We start from the raw sequence: 22,586 nt of genomic DNA on the forward strand, positions 1-22,586 counted from the left end.
CGCAAGCGTCCTGTCAGAAAGGACCTTCAGTGCAGCTGGAGGCATTGTCACTGAGAAGAGAAGTCGCCTAAGTCATGACAGTGTTCAGTACCTGACCTTTATCAAAATGAATGAGGCATGGATCCCTGAGGGCTATTGCATGACTGAAGACTAAGTCAGTCCCCACACACAGCATCTCTGCCTGCAGGCCGCTTGACTGCCTTCTCCGCCACAACCACCAGGGTCCAGGACTCTAGGCAGATTCCAGAATTTTTAAGGCCGCTGCTTGCAGCGGCCGCTATACAAATTTTTCTGGGGCGTGCACATGCCTGCCTAATTTTTCTGGCTGAACTGCAGGCGGCTGCAAAAAAAAACCAAAAGGCATGTACATGTGCCCATCCCCCTTCGTGATCATTACCTTGCCGCGGTGAAGGGGCTTGCGTATCACAATGAAGCAATGACTGCCGGCTATATGAGTGTCTTGGGTGGGGGTGGCACACCAAAGATAATAAGGTTGTTGTTTCATTGTGGTCAGACCAAATTTGGACAGTCACTGTTCTGTCATTCAGCTACATCAGCCGGGCGAGCAAATGGGCTGAAAAGCCACCAAGCCCACCATCACCTGCACTCTCGTCATGGTGCGCACCAGTCCAGCACGGCCGTCACTACACAAACGGCTGTTTGCAGTCACTGCATACCTTTCACTGCATCTGTGACTGCACATTATACCTGGCAGTCAGTGCACAACTTGCACTTGAATGGATGGCAGACTTGTCCTCCATAACGGATTCCCGTTAAAAGATTTAAAGTTGATTCATTACAATTAGGGCCGCAAAAGGTCCTCCTGAGTCCTGTATTGTTATTTTTGGTCATTACCTCGGGGCAGGCATGCCTGCCTGCTGCCCTCCTTGCCTGGATGTGTGGTGGGAGCCGTTTGTTAGGCTCCAACTCCGGAACGCAATACAACCATCTACAGTTTCAAACAATTTAAAAATACAACCATCTACAGTTTCAAACAATTTAAAAATAACACCATCTACAGTTTCAAACAATTTAAAAATACAACCATCTACATTTTCAAACAATTTAAAATATGGCAAAAAAAATTGCCCTCCGTAAAACATTCTTGGCAAATGCTTTCGACTTGGTTTGTCTTCCGCTGGGTCAAGGGTCCATCTGACCACAGATGCCTGGTCTGCAAAGCACGGTCAGGGCAGCTACAGCATGGGTCTCAGCAGGCTCCCACTTCGGGCCGGAATCCAAACTTCATTCCCCGCCCATTACCCGTGGTGACAATGGCAGACTTGCCCTCCATAACGGATTCCCGTTAAAGGATTTAAAGTTGATTCATTACAATTAGCGCCGCAAAAGGTCCTCCTTAGTCCTGCATTGTTATTTTTGGTCACTACCTCGGGGCGGGCGTGCATGCCTGCCTGCTGCCCTCCTTGGGTGTGTAGTGGTAGCCGTTGCTCAGGCTCCACACCGGATTCCATCCCTCATTCCCCAGCCATTACCCGGGGTCACAAATGGCAGACTTGCCCGCCTCCATATGATTCTCATGAAAGGAATGTGGTGTCATCTTTGCCCGCCATAACTGGTTCTCGTTAAAGGATTTAAAGTACATTCATTTCAAATACACAGCAGGGCCTTGAAAGTCCTCCTCCTGTATTGTTATTTTTGGTCACCACCTCGGGGCGGGCGGGCGTGCATGCCTGCCTGCTGCCCTCCTTGGATGTGTAGTGGTAGCCGTTGCTCAGGCTCCACAACGGATTCAAACCCTCATTCCCCGGCCATTACCCGGGGTCACAATGCCAGACTTGCCCGCCTCCATAGGATTCTCATTGTAGCGGTACTGAACAAGTACACAGCAAGTAGAAAATGTAATTTAAAAACAAAACGTAAGCTTTTTAACAATGCCATGTAAAGTTGATAAGTAAGTCACACATTATCTGACATCACTGAGTGAGGAAGAGCAATCTCGCCATGTTGCGCAGTAGTCCAGCATGGCCGTCACTACACAAACAGCTGGTAACTTGCGGTGCGTTACACAGTTAGTTTGTTGTGTCAGTGTGAAGCAGTACTCTAATTACACTACCTGATTGATGTATACATATGCAAGATGTTTTAAAGCACGTTAGGCCTGCAATTTAGCATTCAATGTGATTTCTGCCCTTAAAACGCTGTTTTGCGTCACATCCTGATTTTTCCCGGGGAGTTTTGGCGTGTATCCAACTCCGCCATGCCCCCCTCCAGGTGTTAGACCCCTTGAAACATCTTTTCCATCACTTTTGTGGCCAGCATAATTTTTTCCATTTTTCAAAGTTCGCCTTCCCATTAAAGTCTATTGCGGTTCGCGAACATTTTCGCGAACCGAACCTTCCGCGGAAGTTCACGAACCCGGTTGGCGAACCTAAAATCGGAGGTTCGGCCCATCACTACTGCATAGTAGTGCGGTACTACCAGTGTGCTTGCACAGTATAGCCCTGATCGGATTCGGCTGTTTCTGACAGGGCCCGAGCGGAGAGCCGCTACTGCACATGTGTACGCGCCAACAAGGAGGTGTTTGGGGGGTCCTAGCGCTGGTTCCCCTCTACTGAGGAGGAAGGGGGAAGCCTCTTTAGGATTTAGAGACTTCCCCCTCCCGAGGTATGTACCACCCGGGGCACTTTTTCTTACAGGTACACTTTGAGAAAAGGGGGGCATGTGGGAGGGAAATAGAAGGAGGCATTGGTGGGAAAAAGGATTAAAATTTGATTGCTAGCCTACAGATTGCCATTATTGGCAATCTGTAGGTAGATTGCCAATATAGGCAGCCTTTCCAGTCAGCGGTGACCTGGCCGCAGTGAAGAGACAGCCAGGCGAGCAGTGCACAGTGAAGGCCCGTATACTTCAAATACAGGAAGTGAGCAGTGATGTCACTTTCTGTATATGTGCTGTAACTGTGCATTGTTTGCATGGCTGTCTCTTCACTGCTGATCTGAGGTCAGAAGTAGGCTGCAAAGCAGCACAGCGAGGAGCGAGCGAGGGGGGGCTGAACTTTGTGGAGGCAGGGTGGGACCAGGACAAGTGGCAGGCTGGCAATAAAGTGGCAGGAAACCTGATTTGTACTACTTAGCCAACAGCAAAGTACCACCAGTGGTACACGTACCACAGGTTGAAAAGCCATGCTCTATGGGACCCAGAGCCTTCCCTCTCCTTAGGTAAATACAGTATCTGGTCTATTTTTATTTATTTTTTTACAATTCCCAATTGCTTTAACGGTACTAATGCCAACCGTAATCCTACCTTCTACCCGATTTTGGTAGGGGGTTCAGCAAACAGTAATACGCCTTAGCAGTAGGGCCTCACCAGAGGGGGCAAAAAGGGGGTGGGGTTGTTTCCAGATATAGCTGTTATGCAAAGTATAATTTATTGTCCTTGAATCTTATGGTGCCCATACATTAGAAGATTATGGGCAGCTTCGACAAAGAGACAAATTTATCTCTAATCGAATTTGATTAGAGATAAATTTGTCTCTTTGTCGAAGCTGCCCATAAACTGCAGGCGGATTTCTGTCCAATTTCAGCATGAAATCTTCAGGGAATTGGCTGAGCCTGCTGCGTCTACCATCCCGGCCCGCTGCCCCACCAATGTATAAATGTGCCCCGTGTGTGCATTTATACATTACCTGTCCTGTGTAAACCTCCACGCTGTGTCTGTAACCTACGGGCAGCTCTCCGTACATGCCACTGTCAGCATCTGACGTCAGATTGTATGCGCCAGTGGCATGTATGGAGAGCCACCCGGAGGTTAAACACCGCATGGAGGCTGACACAGGACAGGTAATTTATAAATGCACACTCAGGAGGCACATTTACACATTAGGGGGCAGCGGTGGGGGTTTCTGGGGTACATGGATTATATCTCAAAAACCTGAAGACCTGTAGGATCTCCTTTGTGGGTCATCCAGAAGTGTCTCAGGACACTATGGTCTAAATGATCTTTCCCTATTGACCATCTATACTTGCTGACTGTTGAGAGACCTTATCATGTGGCCGACGTCATGTAGATTACATTGATTAAATAGTACACCACGTACGTACTAAGTAGCACACGTGATAAATTGATCAATAGTGACCTCTATGGAAGAAATAGGAAAAGATAATAAACTTTTTCTTAAAGGGAACCTGAAGCGAGTAAAATTATTTAAAATAAATGATGTAGCCTCAAATTAATATTACATACTAACCTCACCGTCAGTTCCTCTCACTAGTGTTAAGCATAGGTGGTGGGCATGGGGGGTTAGTGTTAGGCGTAGGCAGGGGGTATCTGGAAAGAAACAGGAGCGCTCTATATTTCATAGTTAGGGGGTAGGTTAGTGTTAGGACTAGGTAGCCATGCCATACTTTTCTGTACTTTTTCAATAGAGAATTTTTAGGTTACTTTTGACCACCTAAAAATAGCTCTTGTTCTCCAGAACTTTAATGGATAGCCTGCATTGCTACTTCCACAAGCTCGACACTAAGGCACCATTTACACTTAATCAGTTGGTACACGTTCTTTTATCTTCTCCATAGCAGTTAAAGGGAACCTGAAGTGAGTAAAATTATTTAAAATAAACACCTGACGTAGCTGCAAATTAATATTACATACTTACCTCACCGTTAGTTCCTCTCAGAAGCTCACCATTTTCTTCTTACAGTGATCCCTTCCAGTTCTGACAATATTTTGTCAGAAGTGAAATATACCAGTTGCTGTCAGTTACAACTGAATGTGCAAGGTAATGTCCATGTTTCCCTACGGCTAAAGTGGGTGATATTACAGTTTAACAGTGTGCTGACCAGGAAGCTGTTATGGGGTAATGGCCATTTTTCAAATGCAGGACAGAGAATTCCATTGATCACAGTGGACAAATGGGACGCAGGAGAGGAGAGAAAGATTGAGAAGTAGACTACACAGGATGTAAGTATGACCTGTGTATGGTTATTTTGACTTTTTATATTCAGTTCAGGTTCTCTTTAAGGATATGACTCTGTTACACAACTGCATGTTCTGTTCAGTATGCAGAACTGACCTTAAGGTATATTATGTTTCCATGTCTTGTAATGGCAGCTGTTAGAGTGTAAGTAGAAATTTCCTGCAGTAGGTTTGAAATTGGTTTCAAATAGAAGCTTTCCATTGTGAGAAGGTCTGTATCCAAAAGGTTAGGGACTTGGGATCCTTGTCAAAGGTGAATTTTAGAATAAATAGGTTGCTATTGCAATATGTCACAGAACACAAAACTTTGCAATAAAGCCCATCCCAAATAATGAGAATATCATCTATATATCTGGTATATAGACCAGGGTTTGCTAAATATGGGCAAATGGACCAGATGTAAAAGTGCTCCCAATGGCCCATCAGGAGGTTGGTTTGGTCAACCATACCATGTTTCGCTGAAAATAAGACACTGTCTTATATTAATTTTTGCTCCAAAATGGGGCTAGGGATTATTTTCAGAGGATGTCTTATGTTGGGGGGAAACACTGGTAATTTTCCTATACAAAATGTATATATTACATGCCATGCCGAAACACAAGCAGCATGCACAGAGCTTGTGGTTTGCAGATAATGGCTCTCACTTACAAGAAATGGATTCTGATGATAATGTGGGTAAGAGTCTATTTCTTGCAGGCAGAGAACTATGTCAAGCTCCCCAGAGCTATGATAAGAAAAGCTGTGTGTTCTGGGGAAGGTGAAGAGGTGAAATGCTGCTGATGCTTATCAGAACAGATCAGGACAGGAGGGCTGGCTCTAACAAAAACACAAATTGTCTGACACATATACAGGACTGTAGAACTCACATTATACTGCTGCTCTCCTGTATCCAGGCTTTGTATTCAGTGTGACTTGCTGGTGTCATGCGAGCATGTGTCATGTGGGCTGGTGTCAGGTAGGGCTTACATTCGAGGGGTGGGGGATGTCTTATATTGCAATCATGCTAGGAATTCCTGCTAGGGCTTATTCTCAGGGGATGTCTTACTTTAGGGGAAACAGAATTTACTCTTATTATTTTACTGTCTGTGCAAGCCTTCTGCATCATAGCAGACTAGAATATTAGAGTGGTAGGCTAGCCTGGGGCAATAAGGCATAGCTGGCAATGTTTTTCTTAAAATTTTAATTAAATTTGACCCATTTTGTAGAAATAATCATGGAATATAATTGCTTGATTTTGCTCTGCACTAGTAGTAAATGAAATCATTATGTTCGAGAGATCTGAGAGTGAGTAAATGGCCAGGTTTCCTAGGTGATGCCAAAATCAAACAGAGGATCAAAGACAAACACTGAAGAACATTGCTAACAGAAAGGATTACACACAGTGATAGTCAAGGTGCAACTAAAAGATTCATTTATTGAATTATCTGAAGTGATACTCTGGTATGAAAGCACATGCATAATACATATATGGGCATATTTATAAACACACAACATCTGCAAGAAAGCATATGGCCTGTGCAGTGCATGATCTGCATGGCTGTTCATATGAATGCTCCGGTAAACAATTATATGTTGGTAAACGCAACAGGATTCAACAAATATTAACTAAAAAAATGCCTGGATGCGGAACAAGCAATGATTGTAATTATTTTATTGATAACATTTCTGAAGGTATCTGCCTGTTACCTGATTCAGAAGAACTACATTAATCATACAAGTTATTGAGATGTCCAAAAAAAATGCAAATTTTCACTGACATGGGACGAAAAGTAAATGCATCAAATCAAAGCTAGTAACTGCTGACCAATTAGCTGAGCACTGGTTAATAAACCAGCAGCTAGAGGCTTTGGTCAACTACCTTGGGCAATCGAGATTTATCTTAGTAAAAATATTACCCAATATTACCAGTCATATTTCATTTGTTATAATAGCCAGTCAGATAGCTCATGGTGACCCAGAACCACTAGAAAAGTGTAAGGGGCTAAAAGAGACCAAAATGATCTTTATGTCCATCTTAGTCCTACCCTTCAAAATACCAGCCTGGGTAACCTCTAGGATCCCTGAATAGCACTTTGCCTCTGGATATAGAAGTTATAGCACCCAGAAACATTAATGTGCAGGTCACAAGTTCAAGTCATCATTTCCTAGAGAGAGATTTTGAAGAACTATTTCCAAGGACTGGAGTCAGCAAGCTGAATGTAAATCACATTTCTCCTCTTCTGATGCCTGTAGGATGAGTTTACATGACATTTCTCAGAACTATTTGTTTGATCCTGGGTAGACTTAGCTGCATGCGCATAGATGTAAGGAATTGGTGCTGAACATTTGTGTGTCATGAGGAAACCTAAGTGTGGGACCATAAGCACAATTTTCCAGAAGTTTGTATGTCACTCGATTCATCCTTTTTTGCAGTACCAGATTATTTCCTTCTTCCTCCAACTGCCACTTTGCCAGACCTGGGAGCTTTAGAGCTGCAGTATAAAAAGGTAATATTGATATACATTTTATAGTGTAGCAGTAAGTCCCCATTATCCGGAACTTATGCAACCAGAAGTCTCAACTAACCGGCATACCTATGTAGAATAACGGGCTCAGCTTTTGTTTAGTTTTTTTGGAGCAGCAGGAACTACTCACCGACATCCAGGAGGCGGCGTCTTTTATGCATTATGCAGCTCCCAGCAACTTTCTAATGCCCATGGACGGCTCCCGGCATCCGATGTAGGTCAGGTGACTCCACGGGAGCCATATGCTGAGGACGCCAGAAAGCTGCTGGGAGAATGCATAGGAGACGGCGCTTGGATGTCGATGAGTAGTTCCTGCTGTTTCTGGAGGGGGGTTGTGCTAAGTCTTGCCTGTGCCGGATCCTGGGGAGCTACACTAAAACAATAGATTATTAATTTGGCCATTTGTCTGTTTTGCCCCCCCACCCCCTTCCATAATTATATACAATGGAGGCACAAAAGTTAGATATATGGATAAAGCTAATATTAAATCATCCTTACATTTGCAGCAGAGCTCCCTAAGCTACACGTATGCTGATCATCATATTTCAGAGGGTTTACTGTTCTTATACAATTATCAGACACAGGAATATTGCCAGTAATCAATGGCAATTACCAAAGGATGCTGCTACACAGGGGCGTCTCTAGCCATTTTGTCACTCCAGGCGAGAAAACCTGTGGCGCCCCCCCCCACCCCCATGGCGACCCACCCCCATGGCGCCCCCTATGAAAATAATCGTAATGCAGTAGAGTTTCACCAAGAAATAACCGTAATGTGGCAATGTTTCACCAGAAAATAATTGTAATGCTGCAGCGTTTCACCAGAAATTACATTTATTGCAGCAGCGTTTCACCAGAAAATACATTTCAGAAAGAAAATATATGTAAGGAAGCAGGCACACAGGGGGACATAGGGATGCACAGGGGGACAGAAGGAGGAATGAGAGTCAGAAGAAGTTAAAGGAAGACAGAAGGAGGCATAAGGGGACAGCAAGAGGCACACAGGGGGACAGAATGAGGTGCAATGGGGGACAATAGGAGGCATAATGGGGGGCAGAATGAGACATAGGAGGACAGAGGGAGGTACACAGAGGGGCAGTGGGAGGTACAGGGGGACAGAAGAAGACATGCGGGCCAGAAGGAGGTAAAAAAGAGGACAGAAGGAGGGACGGGGGACTGAAGGAGTTACACAGGGGGACAGAAGGAGGCACAAAGTGTGTCAGAAGGAGGCACAAATTTGGGCAGGAGGTGGCACAATGGGGTCAGATTGGGGCACAAAGAAGGACAAAAGGAGGCAGAGGATGAAAGGAGGCACAGGAGAATTGAAGGAGGCACACAAGGGACAGAAGGAGGCACAATGGGGGACAGAAAAAAGCACAAAGGGGGGCAGAAGGAAGCACAGGGAGACAGTAGTAGGCACAAAGGGGGACAGAAGTATGCACAAAGGGGGACAGAAGGAGGCACAAAAGGGGGACAGAAGATGGCAGAGGGGGATGTAAGGAGGTACAGGGGGGCAGAAGTAGGCAGAGGGGGGCAGAAAGAGCCACGGGGAGACAGAAGATAGCACAAAGGTGCACAGAAGGAGGCACATGGGGACAGAGAAAGGTGCAGGGGATAGAGGTGGCACATTGGAACTGAATAGGCACATGGAGACAGAAGGGGGCACAAAGGGAGACAGAAGGAGGCACAGGAGGACAGAAGGAGGCAGAGTGGGACTGAAGGAAGAAAAGGGGGTAGAGGTAGCACAAGAGGGCAAATAAAGGCAAAGGGACATAAGGAGGCACAGGGGGACAGAAAGAGGCACAAAGGGGAACAGAAGGAGGCAGAGGTGGCACAGGGGGACTGAAGGAGGCACATGGAGACAGAACGAGGCACAAAGGGAGACAGAAGGACAAACAGGGGGTCAGACATGGCACAAGGGACTGAAGGAGGCACAAGGAGACAAAAGGAGGCACAAAGGGTGAAAGAAGGATGCACAAGGCACAGAGGTGGCAGTTGCCTCCAACATACGCTGAGTAGATGCAGCAGAAGCAAGTAATAGAACACCTACTGGGCGGGGCTTAGTCCGGGGTGGGCTTGATTTGAGGGCAGGGCTTTATCCATCGATATGGCGCCCCCAGAACCAATGGCACTCCAGGCAATGGCCTGTACTGCCTATGCCTAGAGGCTCCCTCCCTGCTACAGAAACAAGTAGAAATGTTAACTGCAATACAGGAGGGTAGTGCCAAGCCCAATTCCAGGCACGACCCAGTCTTGCTTGGCGAAATAAAAGCGATTCTGTTTCTGATTCTAAAAAAAACAAAAAACATTTATATCACGCTTTTCTCCTGGCAGACTCAAAGCGCCAGAGCTGCAGCCACTAAGACGCGCTCTATAGGCAGTAGCAGTGTTAGGGAGACTTGCCTAAGGTCTCCTACTGAATAGGTGCTGGCTTACTGAACAGGCAGAGCCGAGATTCAAACCCTGGTCTCCTGTGTCAGAGGCAGAGCCCTTAACCATTACACCATCCAGGGTAGACAGGAGAAAGCTGAGGTAATGCTCAACAGGATCCTCAGGCTTCCCTTACTGCAGCTAGTTATCTCTTTTTTGTACCCGAGCTTCAGCTTTTGGACAAATCCATCTGGATCAAATGTACATTTTATACATGCATTTTACTTTTTTTGTTGTGATAGTGGTCTTTTACGGAATCTTCTAGGTGACTCTAAATGGAAGTGTTTAACAGTGGCTTCACAGATCTGGGTTTAATCGAACATCATTTCATCCCACTTCACTGTAAAATGTCCAGTCAGTTTATTGTTATATGCCAATGTTTTTGAGCATTTTTTCATCAGTACAATTTAGTAATGTAACAATGAAACTCACCTTTTACTGTAAGACGGTTGAGTATGTTGATGTAAAAACATAGAAGTGAGGGATGGATGGAACAAAGTGCATAGATGTAAATAAGACAAAGCAGTCAAAAAAAGCAGAAGCAAAGAATGGAGATAGAAGGAAAAAGAAAAAGAGAATTATTTAGCTCATAATTTGTATCTATTATTTGTGCTGCAGGAAGTGGCTGAAGAGGAGCACCTGATCCGGCACTTTTAGGGTACTTTCTCATTTAGATGTTGCTTTGCATTGGGCACTGTTTTATGTACTGTGAACAGTTCCCACCTCATCAGTTGTGCTGCGATGCTACAGATTCTGCTGTTACAATGCAGAATATGCAATGTGTTGCCATAAGTGCCAGTGTGAAACCAGCCTTAAAATGATTTAGTAAACCACTTCACAGCCACCAGTACACCTACCAGAGCAAGTGACACTTTGTTTGGTCATTGTTTGCCCATGGCTTTTTGGGTAGGCTGGGCTACCTCCTCCACAGTGCAGCCTCCAGCTCTGTAGCCTGCCCCCAGATCTGTTGCAGCAGCATAATTGCATGACATTCCTCTTTGAGGAGAGAGGAAATCTCATGTGATTACGCTGTAGCCACAGAGCTGGGGGTGGGATACAGAACTAAAGGCTAGGCTTTGGAGGAGGTAACACAGCCTTCAAAAAAGGACATTGTGGTGCCTTTTCCTCATATGGCATAGTGTGGGTGGAGTGGGTGAGTAAAGGAAATTGCGGCTATCATAATTACTTATATAATTTATAACCACAATGCATCTCACATCCATCCACCACCAACCTCCTTTGACCACCCATCCATCTTCAGGTCCCCGCTGTCCTGCCCTTACCCTTCATACTCTCTGACCTGCCCATGCTCAATGGTAACCAATTTGCTGGTAAACACAAAAAAGCAGTATTTTGCAAAAAGTTTATCATCTGGACAAAAGAAAAACTATCATAAAAAGGACAATTAAAGGAAAGTATTATAAAAGAACAGTTATTATTACTATAATTGGTGTGGGCATTCTTTTCTCTGATAGATGCTCCTTCAACCCACTCACCCCCATTCTTTCTCTTTCTCTACCTTCCTTTGAAGTCCATGCAGTCCGTCTATACCAGGGGTAGGGAACCTATGGCTCGGGAGCCAGAGGTGGCTCTTTTGACGACTACATCTGGCTCACATACAAATCAGTAGGGGGTGATTCACTAAGCTACACTGTTCAAGCATGGCAGCTTAGTGTGGCATCGCAAATAACATTTTCAAAGTAGGAACGTTACTGCTGTAGCATGCACTACTAACATTCGCGCTACCCCAAAACAAACAGCTGCTCCAATTGTCCCACTGTGGGCCCTGTCAGTTCAAGTGACTTTGTAGGACGAGATCCCTGCACTTTGGCCCAATAGGCTGCTAGTCAAGTGACAGGCAGCCCATTGGGCTAATCAAAGTGTGGGTATCTCGTCCTACAAAGTGAATCAACCCCTAAGTCAGTTAGCTAATTGTACAAGCTGAAGCAACAACAGAAAACAGGATATCAAACCTAATACTATATCGCAATATATAGCGCCGGTCTCACCTTAATAATCAGACAATGCAAAACTACTCAAGAAAGGGAGCTCAGGGCTAACTTCCATATTCCAAATAATTAATTAATTTATTAGTAATTCATTATGCAAAAGGACAGACAACATTTATAAATTTTTTATAAATGTTGTCTGTCCTTTTGCATAATGAATTACTAATACATTAATTAATTATATGGAATATGGAAGTTAGCCCTGAGCGCCCTTTCTTGAATAGTTTTTAATTGTACAAGCTGTTAGTCTGTATTTCTCCTGTCTGGCTCTCAGGGAAATTATTGATGTTGCTGAAATCCAAGAGAAACTGAAGACGTGTCTGACACTTCTGCTGCCTGGCGGATCAACTGTATACACATCACCATGGCAACAGGGACATGAGCCCTACTGTCCCAGTTTGAAACATATTGTATGGCTCTCACGGAATTACATTTTCAAATATGTGGCGTTCATGGCTCTCTCAGCCAAAAAGGTTCCTGACCCCTGGTCTATACTCTCCCTCTAACCTCCAGATCGCAATAATCTACCGCCCTCCTGGCCCTGACTTCTGTCACTTACTTCCTCCTACGGCCTGTCTCAGTGGTCCACTGCTCCAACTCACTCTAATGGTCATACACTTGACCTCATATTCACTCGTCTCTGTTCTATCACTGATTTCACTAATATTCCTCTCCCGCTCTCTGATCATAACTTACTAAACTTCTCTCTCTCCTCCTCACTTCCTACCACCCTGCCTCTAGACATGCAATCTGTCTCTGATGCCTTGGCACCTCTCCTCACACAACCATTCACTGACCCTGACTCAGCAGCTGCACACTATCACTGCTCAATCATGCAAGTCATGGATGAAATCGCACCCCTCACCAATCTCCGCCCACACCGTGTCAGTCGCCAACCCTGGCTGACCAAAGCTACTAAACAGCTAAAGGGGTCCTCTAGGGTAGCTGAACGCTGTTGGAGAAAAACTAATACTAATGAGGATTTCATTACTTACAAAAAAGAGTTGAACAAGTTTAAAACCGCTCTCTCTTCTGCAAAACAATCATACTTCTCCTCCCTCATATCCTCCCACTTGCACAATCCAAAGCGCCTGTTCAGTACTTTCAACTCCCTTCTCCGTCCACCCCCTCCTCCTCCTTCTTCATGCTTATCAGCTGAAGAATTTGCAACATACTTTACAGATAAAATTGCAAAAATCTGTAGTGTGTTTTCCACGCAGACATCAAACTCCACCTCCACTCCTCTTGTTGACTGCTCTCTTTCCAGTTTCTCTCCACTCTCCAAACATTCACTCTCTTCCCTTATCTCCAAATCCCATCTAACCACCTGTTCGTTGGATCCTATCCCATCACATCTCATTCCACAGCTATCCACATCCCTCATCCCTGCCCTAACATCGCTGTTTAACCTATCCCTCTCCACCGGAATTTTTCCATCCTCACTCAAGAGGGCTGTTGTAACACCACTACTTAAAAAACCATCTCTAGACCCCACCGAACTTGCTAACTACCGCCCAGTGTCACTTCTTCCATTTGCATCTAAATTACTTGAACGCCACATTCATGCTGAACTAAGTCAGTATTTATCTGCAAATTCCTTGCTTGATCAGTACCAATCTGGCTTCCGGCCAAACCACTCCACTGAAACAGCCCTCACCAAAGTAGCTAATGATCTCCTCACAGCTAAATCCAAAGGCTATTATTCCATACTCATCCTTCTAGATCTGTCATCAGCATTCGACACTGTCGACCACCACACTCTACTCCTACAGATCCTTTCATCTATAGGAATAAAGGACCTCTCTCTCTCCTGGATATCTTCCCACCTCTCTGGAAGGTCTTTCACTGTTTCTTATTCAGATCAGGCCTCCTCTTCACATCCTCTGTCTGTAGGGGTACCTCAAGGCTCTGTCCTCGGTCCCCTCCTCTTCTCCATCTACATGCACGGTCTTGGTAACTTAATCAGCTCATTTGGTTTCCAATACCACCTATATGCAGACGATACACAACTGTACCTCTCGGCCCCAGACCTTAACTCCCTCCTCACACGGGTTCCCGACTGCCTGTCCGCTATTTCCTCTTTCATGTCCTCTCGCTTCTTAAAACTTAATATGAATAAAACTGAACTAATAGTCTTTCCACCATCCCTGTCCACCCCTTTGCCTGATATTACAATAAATGTTAACAACACGTCTATAACATCAGTTCCCAAAGCACGGTGCTTGGGGTAATGTTTGATTCTTCTCTCTCATTTACTCCTCACATTAACTCCCTAACCAGCTCCTGCCATTTTCAACTGAAAAACATAGCACGTATCCGACCTTTTCTCTCCCATGACACAACCAAAATGTTAGTACATGCTCTTATTATATCTCGATTGGACTACTGCAATATATTGCTTGGTGGACTTCCAACTAACCGACTAACTCCGCTCAATTCTGTACTGAACTCTGCTGCTCGACTCATTCATCTCTCCTCTCGCTCTTCCTCTGCTGACCCTCTCTGTCAAGCTCTTCACTGGCTACCAATTATTGAGAGGATTCAGTTCAAACTCTTAACCCTAACCTACAAAGCTCTCCACAATCTCTCTCCCCTGTACATCTCCTCACTAGTCTCCAGATACCAACCCAACCGCAATCTCAGATCTGCACACGAGCTTCTTCTATCCTCTTCTACAATTACCTCCTCACATTCACGTGTACAAGACTTCTCACGTGCCTCACCCCTTCTCTGGAATACCCTTCCACAACACATCCGCCACTCTCCCACCTTTGAAATCTTTAAACGCTCCCTCAAAACCCACCTTTTCCGACAAGCATATTCTCTAGCTTAGGCCATGCACCCACTAAATAACCTAATTGCGCACTGCCTGTACATATACTGTATACATCCCCACCTCTTGTTTCCACCCCATTCCTTTAGATTGTAAGCTCGCAAGGGCAGGCCTCTAACCCTTGTGTGTCATGGACTGTTATTAATTTAATTGCTTGCACACTGTTAGACATTTATACATTTTAGTCATCATGTTAAATCAAATTGTAATCAGCAGTGCTGTATCTTGTATCAGTGTTTATATTTGATGTATATCATTGTCTGTATCATAATGTATCCCTTGTTTGTTTTCTTACATTGTACAGCGCCACGGAATATGTTGGCGCTTTATAAATAAATAATAATAATATATTATTTGTTTCATAAATGTATCAAAATGTTCACTTAAAAAAAAAGAATACATAAATTCATATTTTTAATATGCAGTTTACTTTGTTTTCCAATGGGTGGTTACGTTATTTCCCACTCTTTATTGTATGTTATTTTTTGTAACAAAATGACACAGACACTGTTACTAGCAATCTGTTATTTCCTTATACTGCAAAGTACTAAAGTACTAATATATTATATATATTATATATATATATATATATATATAGATAGATAGATAGATAGATAGATAGATAGATAGATAGATAGATAGATAGATAGATAGATAGATATTTTTATTTATTTTTTTCAAAGGACAGAAGCAATTTTGTCAAACATAGGAATGTAATGTAAATAAAAATGTAAAATGCCTCTCACCTTTTACTGTCAGCCAGTTGAGAATATTGGTATAAGGATGTAGCAGGAAGGAATGGACAGTAGAGAATGACACGGTTACAGATCCAGTCCAAGAATGATAGAGGTGAAGAATGCAGACAATGGAAACGTGAAATAAATATTTAGTCATTTAAACATTTACTGTATTTGACACAACCAAATTTTTTTTAAAGGTTAAAAACAAATTTACCAACAAATTTGGTTAATATTTGAAAGGTAAATAAAAATAAGTGTGAAGAGATGCTTCTTAGTGACAGTACAGATTTTTAGTTGTGTATTATTTTGGATTCTGAAATTTTGTTTAAAGAATTTACTCACAGTTTCTGGTGGTCGGTGACTCGATTTCTCAAAACATTGATCTGCAAGAACATATTTTCAATGATGTAAGATAAATGTGAATACATTTTATATAGATATCACAATGTAGCATAAATACCATATAACAGCTCTGCTGAGTCAAGAACACATACCTCGTATTTCTGCATTTTGAACTTTTCTTGAAGATCAAACTTCTCAGCCTCGAGCTGATATATTCTGTCAAAGAAACGCTGAGCTTCTGCCCTGTAGAAAAGCAGTAGGGGATGGATATGTAGCATTGAAATACTGTATATGTTAGAAAGCAGTGATGGTGATGCAAAATTCAGTACTGCCGTGTTAAAATATAATGTATTGTGCCGTTATCACCTCTACATATCCAAAAAGCAAGAAGGACAATGCTTGAATTCAGGGCAGTCGGTTGAGCTATGCAAATGTCCTTTAAAGCAAAGCATGAATCTAGAACTGCTGGCTCATAGCACAGGTGTTAGCTTATCATTTTATATACACTGACATACAGAGGAGAAACATTCTTTAGCAAACATAAATGTAATTAGATGCCTTGACTGTTACTGAGGAGGCTTTCCCAGGCATCCTATCTAAACTGATAAGATCAATAGAATCCTCAACATGACATAAAGCAGACTCTGGTGATGGGGAGACATCGTAAATTCACGATTTACGATGTCTCCCCATCACCAGAGTCTGCTTTATGTCATGTTGAGGATTCTATTGATCTTATCAGTTTAGATAGGATGCCTGGGAAAGCCTCCTCAGTAACAGTTAAGGCATCTAATTACATTTATGTTTGCTAAAGAATGTTTCTTCTCTGTATGTCAGTGTATATAAGCTGTGTTTTTCAGTTTTGGTCAGGAACCAGTCCGACGAAGGCTTTTTATAAGTTGAAAGCTCACTGTTTATCCATCTCTAAGTTAGCCAATAAATGGTATCATCCTGATTCAAAACTTCTTGCTTTTACTCATGGCTAACACGGTACAACACTTTAGTGCTTATCATTTTAGGGAGTGATTTAATCCAATTTGCAGGCAGCTGTTTCAGGCTGTTTTAGCCTTCAGCAGTTCAAGACATGGAGATGTATGATTCTGTAAGGCCCTGTTTACACTTAATCAGTTGCTCTCAGTTATAACTGAAAGGACAACTGATTTTCAAAGTAACGCCCATGTTTTCCTATGACACAGTTCACACTTAAAGAGAACCTGCACTGAAAATAAAAAGTCAAAATAACTGTACACAGGTCTTACTTACCTTCTGTGTAGTCTACTTCTCAATCTCTTTCTCCTCTCCTGCGTCCCATTTGTCCACTGTGATCAATGGAATTCTCTGTCCTCCATTTTAAATATGGCCATTACCCCATAACAGCTTCCTGGTCAGCACACTGTTAAACTGTAATATCACCCACTTGAGCCATAGGGAAACATGGACATTACTTTGCACATTCAGTTGTAACTGACAGCAACTGGTATATTTCAGTTCTGACAAAATATTGTCAGAACTGGAAGGGATCACTGTAAGAAGAAAATGGTGAGCTTCTGAGAGGAACTAACGATGAGGTAAGTATGTAATATTCATTTGCAGCTACGTCATGTGTTTATTGTAAATAATTTTACTCACTTCAGGTTTTAACTGAAATCTTTTTCACAATGCACTGCTATGAAGACGATAAAAAAATGTGTACCAACTGATTAAGTGTAAATGGGGCCTTAGTGTCGAGCTTGTGGAAGTAGCAATGCAGGCTATCCAGTAAAGTTCTGGAGAACAAGAGCTATTTTTAGGTAGTCAAAAGTAACCTAAAAATTCTCAATTGGAAAAGTACAGAAAAGTATGGCATGGCTACCTAGTCCTAACACTAACCTACCCCCTAACTATGCACTATAGAGCGCTCCTGTTTCCTTCCAGATATCCCCTGCCTACACCTAACACTAACCCCCCATATCCACCACCTATGCTTAACACTAAATGTTAGCTGATTTGGGGTTTGGCTACATATGTTTTGTAGGTAATCATCTGATATCTGTCTTGAGCTTTCGGTGGAAACAGACAGCCACATGGATACCATAAAAAAAAATACATACCAAAAAAAACTGATGTTTCTAGGTATATACTTACTTGAGCTTATCTTCATTCATGTTATCAATGTTTAGAGGTGTCTTTCTATCATTTAGAATCATCTTTTTCTTTTCTCTCTCTGTCTGTTTCTTGCCACCTCTCCTTTCTGTCTAAAAGATCAAAATACATATATTTATACCATCCATGAAACCTGATGCCTGGTTCATTTGAAAGTAGGGTTCCACTAAAAAGTATAAACTATTTAAACTATAAAAACATGTATAAGAATCTCTTTCCTTCTAGTGATCAGGTCAAGATAATTAAGAAAGAATTAAAAAAGAAAAAAGAACAGTACGAAACAGGACCCAATAAACTTTGTGTGATCTGTATTGTTTTGATTTCTTACTTGTATTTTTTATTTTTTTTTAAGAAGGTAAATGAGTCTTACAGTTTTTTCATATTTTAATAATTTTATACTATTTAGATGCCTCCTACTTTCCCATAAGTCATATGATCTGGTATTGAATAGGTTTTTTTTTTACAGTTACCTTTATTCCTTTATAAAACAATATTCAGCTGCAATGCAACCCTCTTTGCAGAGGTGTCAAAGACTACCACGCCCAAATAGTCATAAAACATCTTATTGCCTCTCCAATGTGTTGTTAGCAATGTGTTGCTAAGCAAAGTAACCACTTGATGACTGTAGTGTTAAACCCCCCTAAAGACCAGGCACTTTTTTTCACTACTGGGCTGTGCAGGCTTTTCAGCCTCCTGCACAGCCCAGCTAAGGAATATGGTGATCGGACTCACCTCCTATTTTTGTCCCTAAGGGGACATGCTGGCGGAGGGGTCCGATCGCTGAGGTCACTTTTATTTTATTTTTTCCTTCAGCCTCTTAGGCAGGGGTCACACTTACCGGCTTTCGTACGCGTTTTCTGCACAGGAAAACTGACTTCAACTGAGAACTCATGTTAATCAATAAGCAAGGTCACACTTAAATGCAGATTTTGCATGCAGAAAAAAAACTGACATCTTGCGCAATTTGTCAGTTTTCTCTATAAATTACATTAGGTTCTGTAAGGCAGGGGTCACATTTGTCTTTCAGTTTTCTGCAAAGTGTAGAAACTGAAAGACAAGTATGACCCCTGCCTTAGAGGCTTTCATTGCCACTGCCGCTGTCCCTCTCCTTCCCTCCTCCCCTCTGCCTAAAGAATTGAGCAGGACGGCGATCCGTCCCGCTCTCCGCCTCTCATAGGCATCAGCCTATGAGAGGATGGCGATCCCCAGATAGTCAGAGGCCGGGGATTGCCGAACTTGTACAGGGCTACTGGAGACTGCAGCGCTGTACGCATGTAAACAAAGGGGATTTCTTTCCCCTTAAGTTTACAAGCACTAATCACGGAATTCCGTTCCATGAAGTGGCAGGGAACGATCACGCATGCGCGCGGCCGTTCCCTGGGAAACTGCAGCCCCAGGACTTGACGCTAATTCACGTTAGGTGGTCCTGGGGCTACCGCCGCCGCCACGCCCATTGGCGTGAGGCGGTCGCAAAGTAGTTAAAATGTACCTGAGAGCAGGGATGAGAAAGATGAGCCCCATGAGCACCACTGCGTCCCTCATCGTACTCCCGGGTGGCTCCAATAGGGCACAATCAGCCCCGGTATGTGTAGAGGAGCACAACTGATGTGAATGAGCCAGTTACTGGGGCTGATTGCGGCCAAACAGAGCCACTCAAGAGGACAACGAAGGACGCCATGGTGCTCATGGGGCTGGAGGAAGCGCATAGTAAGTATAAAATCTTTAGGTGATATCTTTGATGACTAACTGTACAAGATTTCTTTGCAAGCTTTCGAAACTTTAAGTTTCTTCTTCAGGCCTGTTTAAGAACTGGATCAGAACCATACCTATGGTTCTGATCCAGTCATTAAATGTATCACCTAAACAACTTTTGTTGTTATGTCTTCGATTCTCTACATGACTAATACCGGACCACACGCAACTGGCTATAAGATTTTTATCATTCCTGCTCTCAGGTTTACTTTTCAACATGCATAACTGAACTTTACCTTTTGCCACAAGTAATTTCAATAATAATGGATTCATTCAAACTTAATACATTAATTTAAAAGAATGGGGGTTCGTATTTTCTCAAAATTCAGTGTCTCCCGAATCCAGTGTAGAAAGTTCAATGCTGGTCTGCTTCAGTTCTTTACCCTAGTGATGCTTTTAACTAGGGATGGGACGACGAATCCGGCGAATCCACGAATCCCTCGGATTCGCCATTTTCCGGTTGCTGAATCCGCCGAATCCCGACGCTGCATCGGCGCGCATCCGCCGCTTTACCCGCTCGCAATTGTCCTCCTCCCGCTCCCCGCGCCGCCTCCGCTCGCCTTCCTGCATAAAGAAGAAGCAGCAGCCTCTCACCTCCAGCGTGGAGCCCAGAGCGGCAGACTTCCTGCAGTCTTCCTTATTCCCCCTAGTGACTGGCTCTTACTACGTCATCAGTAAGAGCCGGTCCAGCGGCCACTAGGGGGAACTAAGAAGTGAAGGAGAAGTCTGCAGCTCTGGGCTCCACGCTGGAGGTGAGAGGCTGCTTCTCCTTATTTATGCAAGGTGACGAGTGGAGGAGGCTGCGGGGGGAGGGAAGAGGATTACCCAGCTACCTACACTGCAGCCCCTCATAGCCTGCTACCTATACCAAAGCCCCCCATAGCCTGCTCCCTCAACTGAACCTCCCATAGCCTGCTACCTATACTGAAGCCCCCCATACTGAAGCCCCTCGTAGCCTGCTAACTATACTGAAGCCCCCCATAGCCTGCTAACTATACTGAAGCCCCCCATACTGAAGCCCCCCATAGCCTGCTAACTATACTGAAGCCCCCCATAGCCTGCTAACTATACTGAAGCCCCCCATACTGAAGCCCCCCATAGCCTGCTAACTATACTGAAACCCCCCATAGCCTGCTACCTATACTGAGACCCCCTATACTGAAGCCCCCCATAGCCTGCTACCTATACTGAAGCCCCCCATAGCCTGCTACCTATACTGAAGCCCCCCATAGCCTGTTACCTATACTGAAGCACCCCCATAGCCTGCTACCTATACTGAAGCCCCCCATACTGAAGCCCTCCATAGCCTGCTACCTATACTGAAGCCCCCCATACTGAAGCCCTCCATAGCCTGCTACCTATACTGAAGCCCCCCCTACTGAAGCCCCCCATAGCCTGCTACCTATACTGAAGCCCCCCATACTGAAGCTCCCAAAGCCTGCTACCTATACTGAAGCCCCCCATAGCCTGTTACCTATACTGAAGCACCCCCATAGCCTGCTACCTATACTGAAGCCCCCCATAGCCTGCTAACTATACTGAAGCACCCCCATAGCCTGCTGCCTATACTGAAGCCCCCCATAGCCTGCTAACTATACTGAAGCCCCCTATACCCTGCTACCTATACTGAAGGCCCCTATACCCTGCTACCTATACTGAAGCCCCCTATACTCTGCTGCCTATACTGAAGGCCCCTATACCCTGCTGCCTATACTGAAGGCCCCTATACCCTGCTGCCTATACTGAAGGCCCCTATAACCCGCTGCCTATACTGAAGGCCCCTATACCCTGCTACCTATACTGAAGCCCCCTATACTCTGCTGCCTATACTGAAGGCCCCTATACCCTGCTGCCTATACTGAAGGCCATTATACCCTGCTGCCTATACTGAAGGCCCCTATAACCCGCTGCCTATACTGAAGGCCCCTATACCCTGCTATCTATACTGAAGCCCCCTATACTCTGCTGCCTATACTAGGGTGACCATATTTTGATTTCCAAAAAAGAGGACGATCACAACAGCATGTGGGCGTGGTCATGGGTGGGGCCAAATATACAAGACCTTAGCAGTGTGCTGTCCAACTTCGCGGGAAGGAGGGCGTTTTTTTTTCCCCAGACCACATGGTGGTGGAGGGCCGGCCGGCCGACCACAAAATGCAATCAGATTCGCAGAAGATTTCCCCACAAAATGCAATAAAATCACACAGGCAGGTGACAAATGACAATCATGGTGAGAACTCCAGAGAAGACTTTAAAAACCATGCTAGTTAAGCACAATGATTTAGTATGCTGGCTGAACTGGATGGCTGTATGTCTTCTGTTCAACCTAAAACTGTAACTGCTGAGAAAAGACAAGTTAAACATGCTGTACTGAACGTTTTGCCATTCATTTGCCCATACTGAAAGCTGGATATCTCAGTGATTTAACTGAACACTTTGGGGTTAATTTAAAGGAGAACTGTAGTGAGAGGGATATGGAGGCTGCCATATTTATTTCCTTTTAAGCAATACCAGTTGCCTGGCAGCCCTGATGGTCTATTTGCCTAAAGAAGTGTCTGAATCACACCAGAAACAAGCATGCAGCTAATCTTGTCATATCTGTCTAAATTTGTCAGAAACACCTGATCTGCTGCATGCTTGTTTAGGGCTTATGGCTGAAAGTATTAGAGGCAGAGGATTAGCTGAATAGCCAGGCAACTGGTATTGCTTAAAAGGAAATAAATATGGCAGCCTCCATATACCTCTCACTACAGTTCTCCTTTAAGCTAACAAAGGTGTTTATGATGCAGTGCAGGAATACAGGAGGCTATGCCAGTCTCTTACACAAGTCAGAAAGCAGCCCTCCTGGAGTCTAGGGACTCTCAAAAACTTTTCAACTTTTTTAACGCCTTATCCACACATG

General features: G+C 44.0%; 1 protein-coding gene across 1 annotated transcript in view; it reads right to left on the reverse strand.

The window, feature by feature from the left end:
• Positions 1 to 6,323: 6,323 nt before the first annotated feature.
• The window catches only part of TNNT2 (troponin T2, cardiac type), a 65,946-nt gene continuing 49,683 nt past the window's right edge, over positions 6,324 to 22,586 (reverse strand). Inside the window, exons 12-15 of the mRNA XM_068266145.1 lie at positions 17,915 to 18,024; positions 15,943 to 16,033; positions 15,791 to 15,831; positions 6,324 to 7,406 (exon numbers count right to left, since the gene is read on the reverse strand). Coding sequence (XP_068122246.1) covers positions 7,355 to 7,406; positions 15,791 to 15,831; positions 15,943 to 16,033; positions 17,915 to 18,024 — 294 coding nt within the window. The 3' untranslated portion in view covers positions 6,324 to 7,354. The remainder of the gene's footprint in view (positions 7,407 to 15,790; positions 15,832 to 15,942; positions 16,034 to 17,914; positions 18,025 to 22,586) is intronic.

This window comes from Hyperolius riggenbachi, chromosome 2, assembly GCF_040937935.1.
Source record: "Hyperolius riggenbachi isolate aHypRig1 chromosome 2, aHypRig1.pri, whole genome shotgun sequence".
Classification (NCBI taxonomy): domain Eukaryota; kingdom Metazoa; phylum Chordata; class Amphibia; order Anura; family Hyperoliidae; genus Hyperolius; species Hyperolius riggenbachi.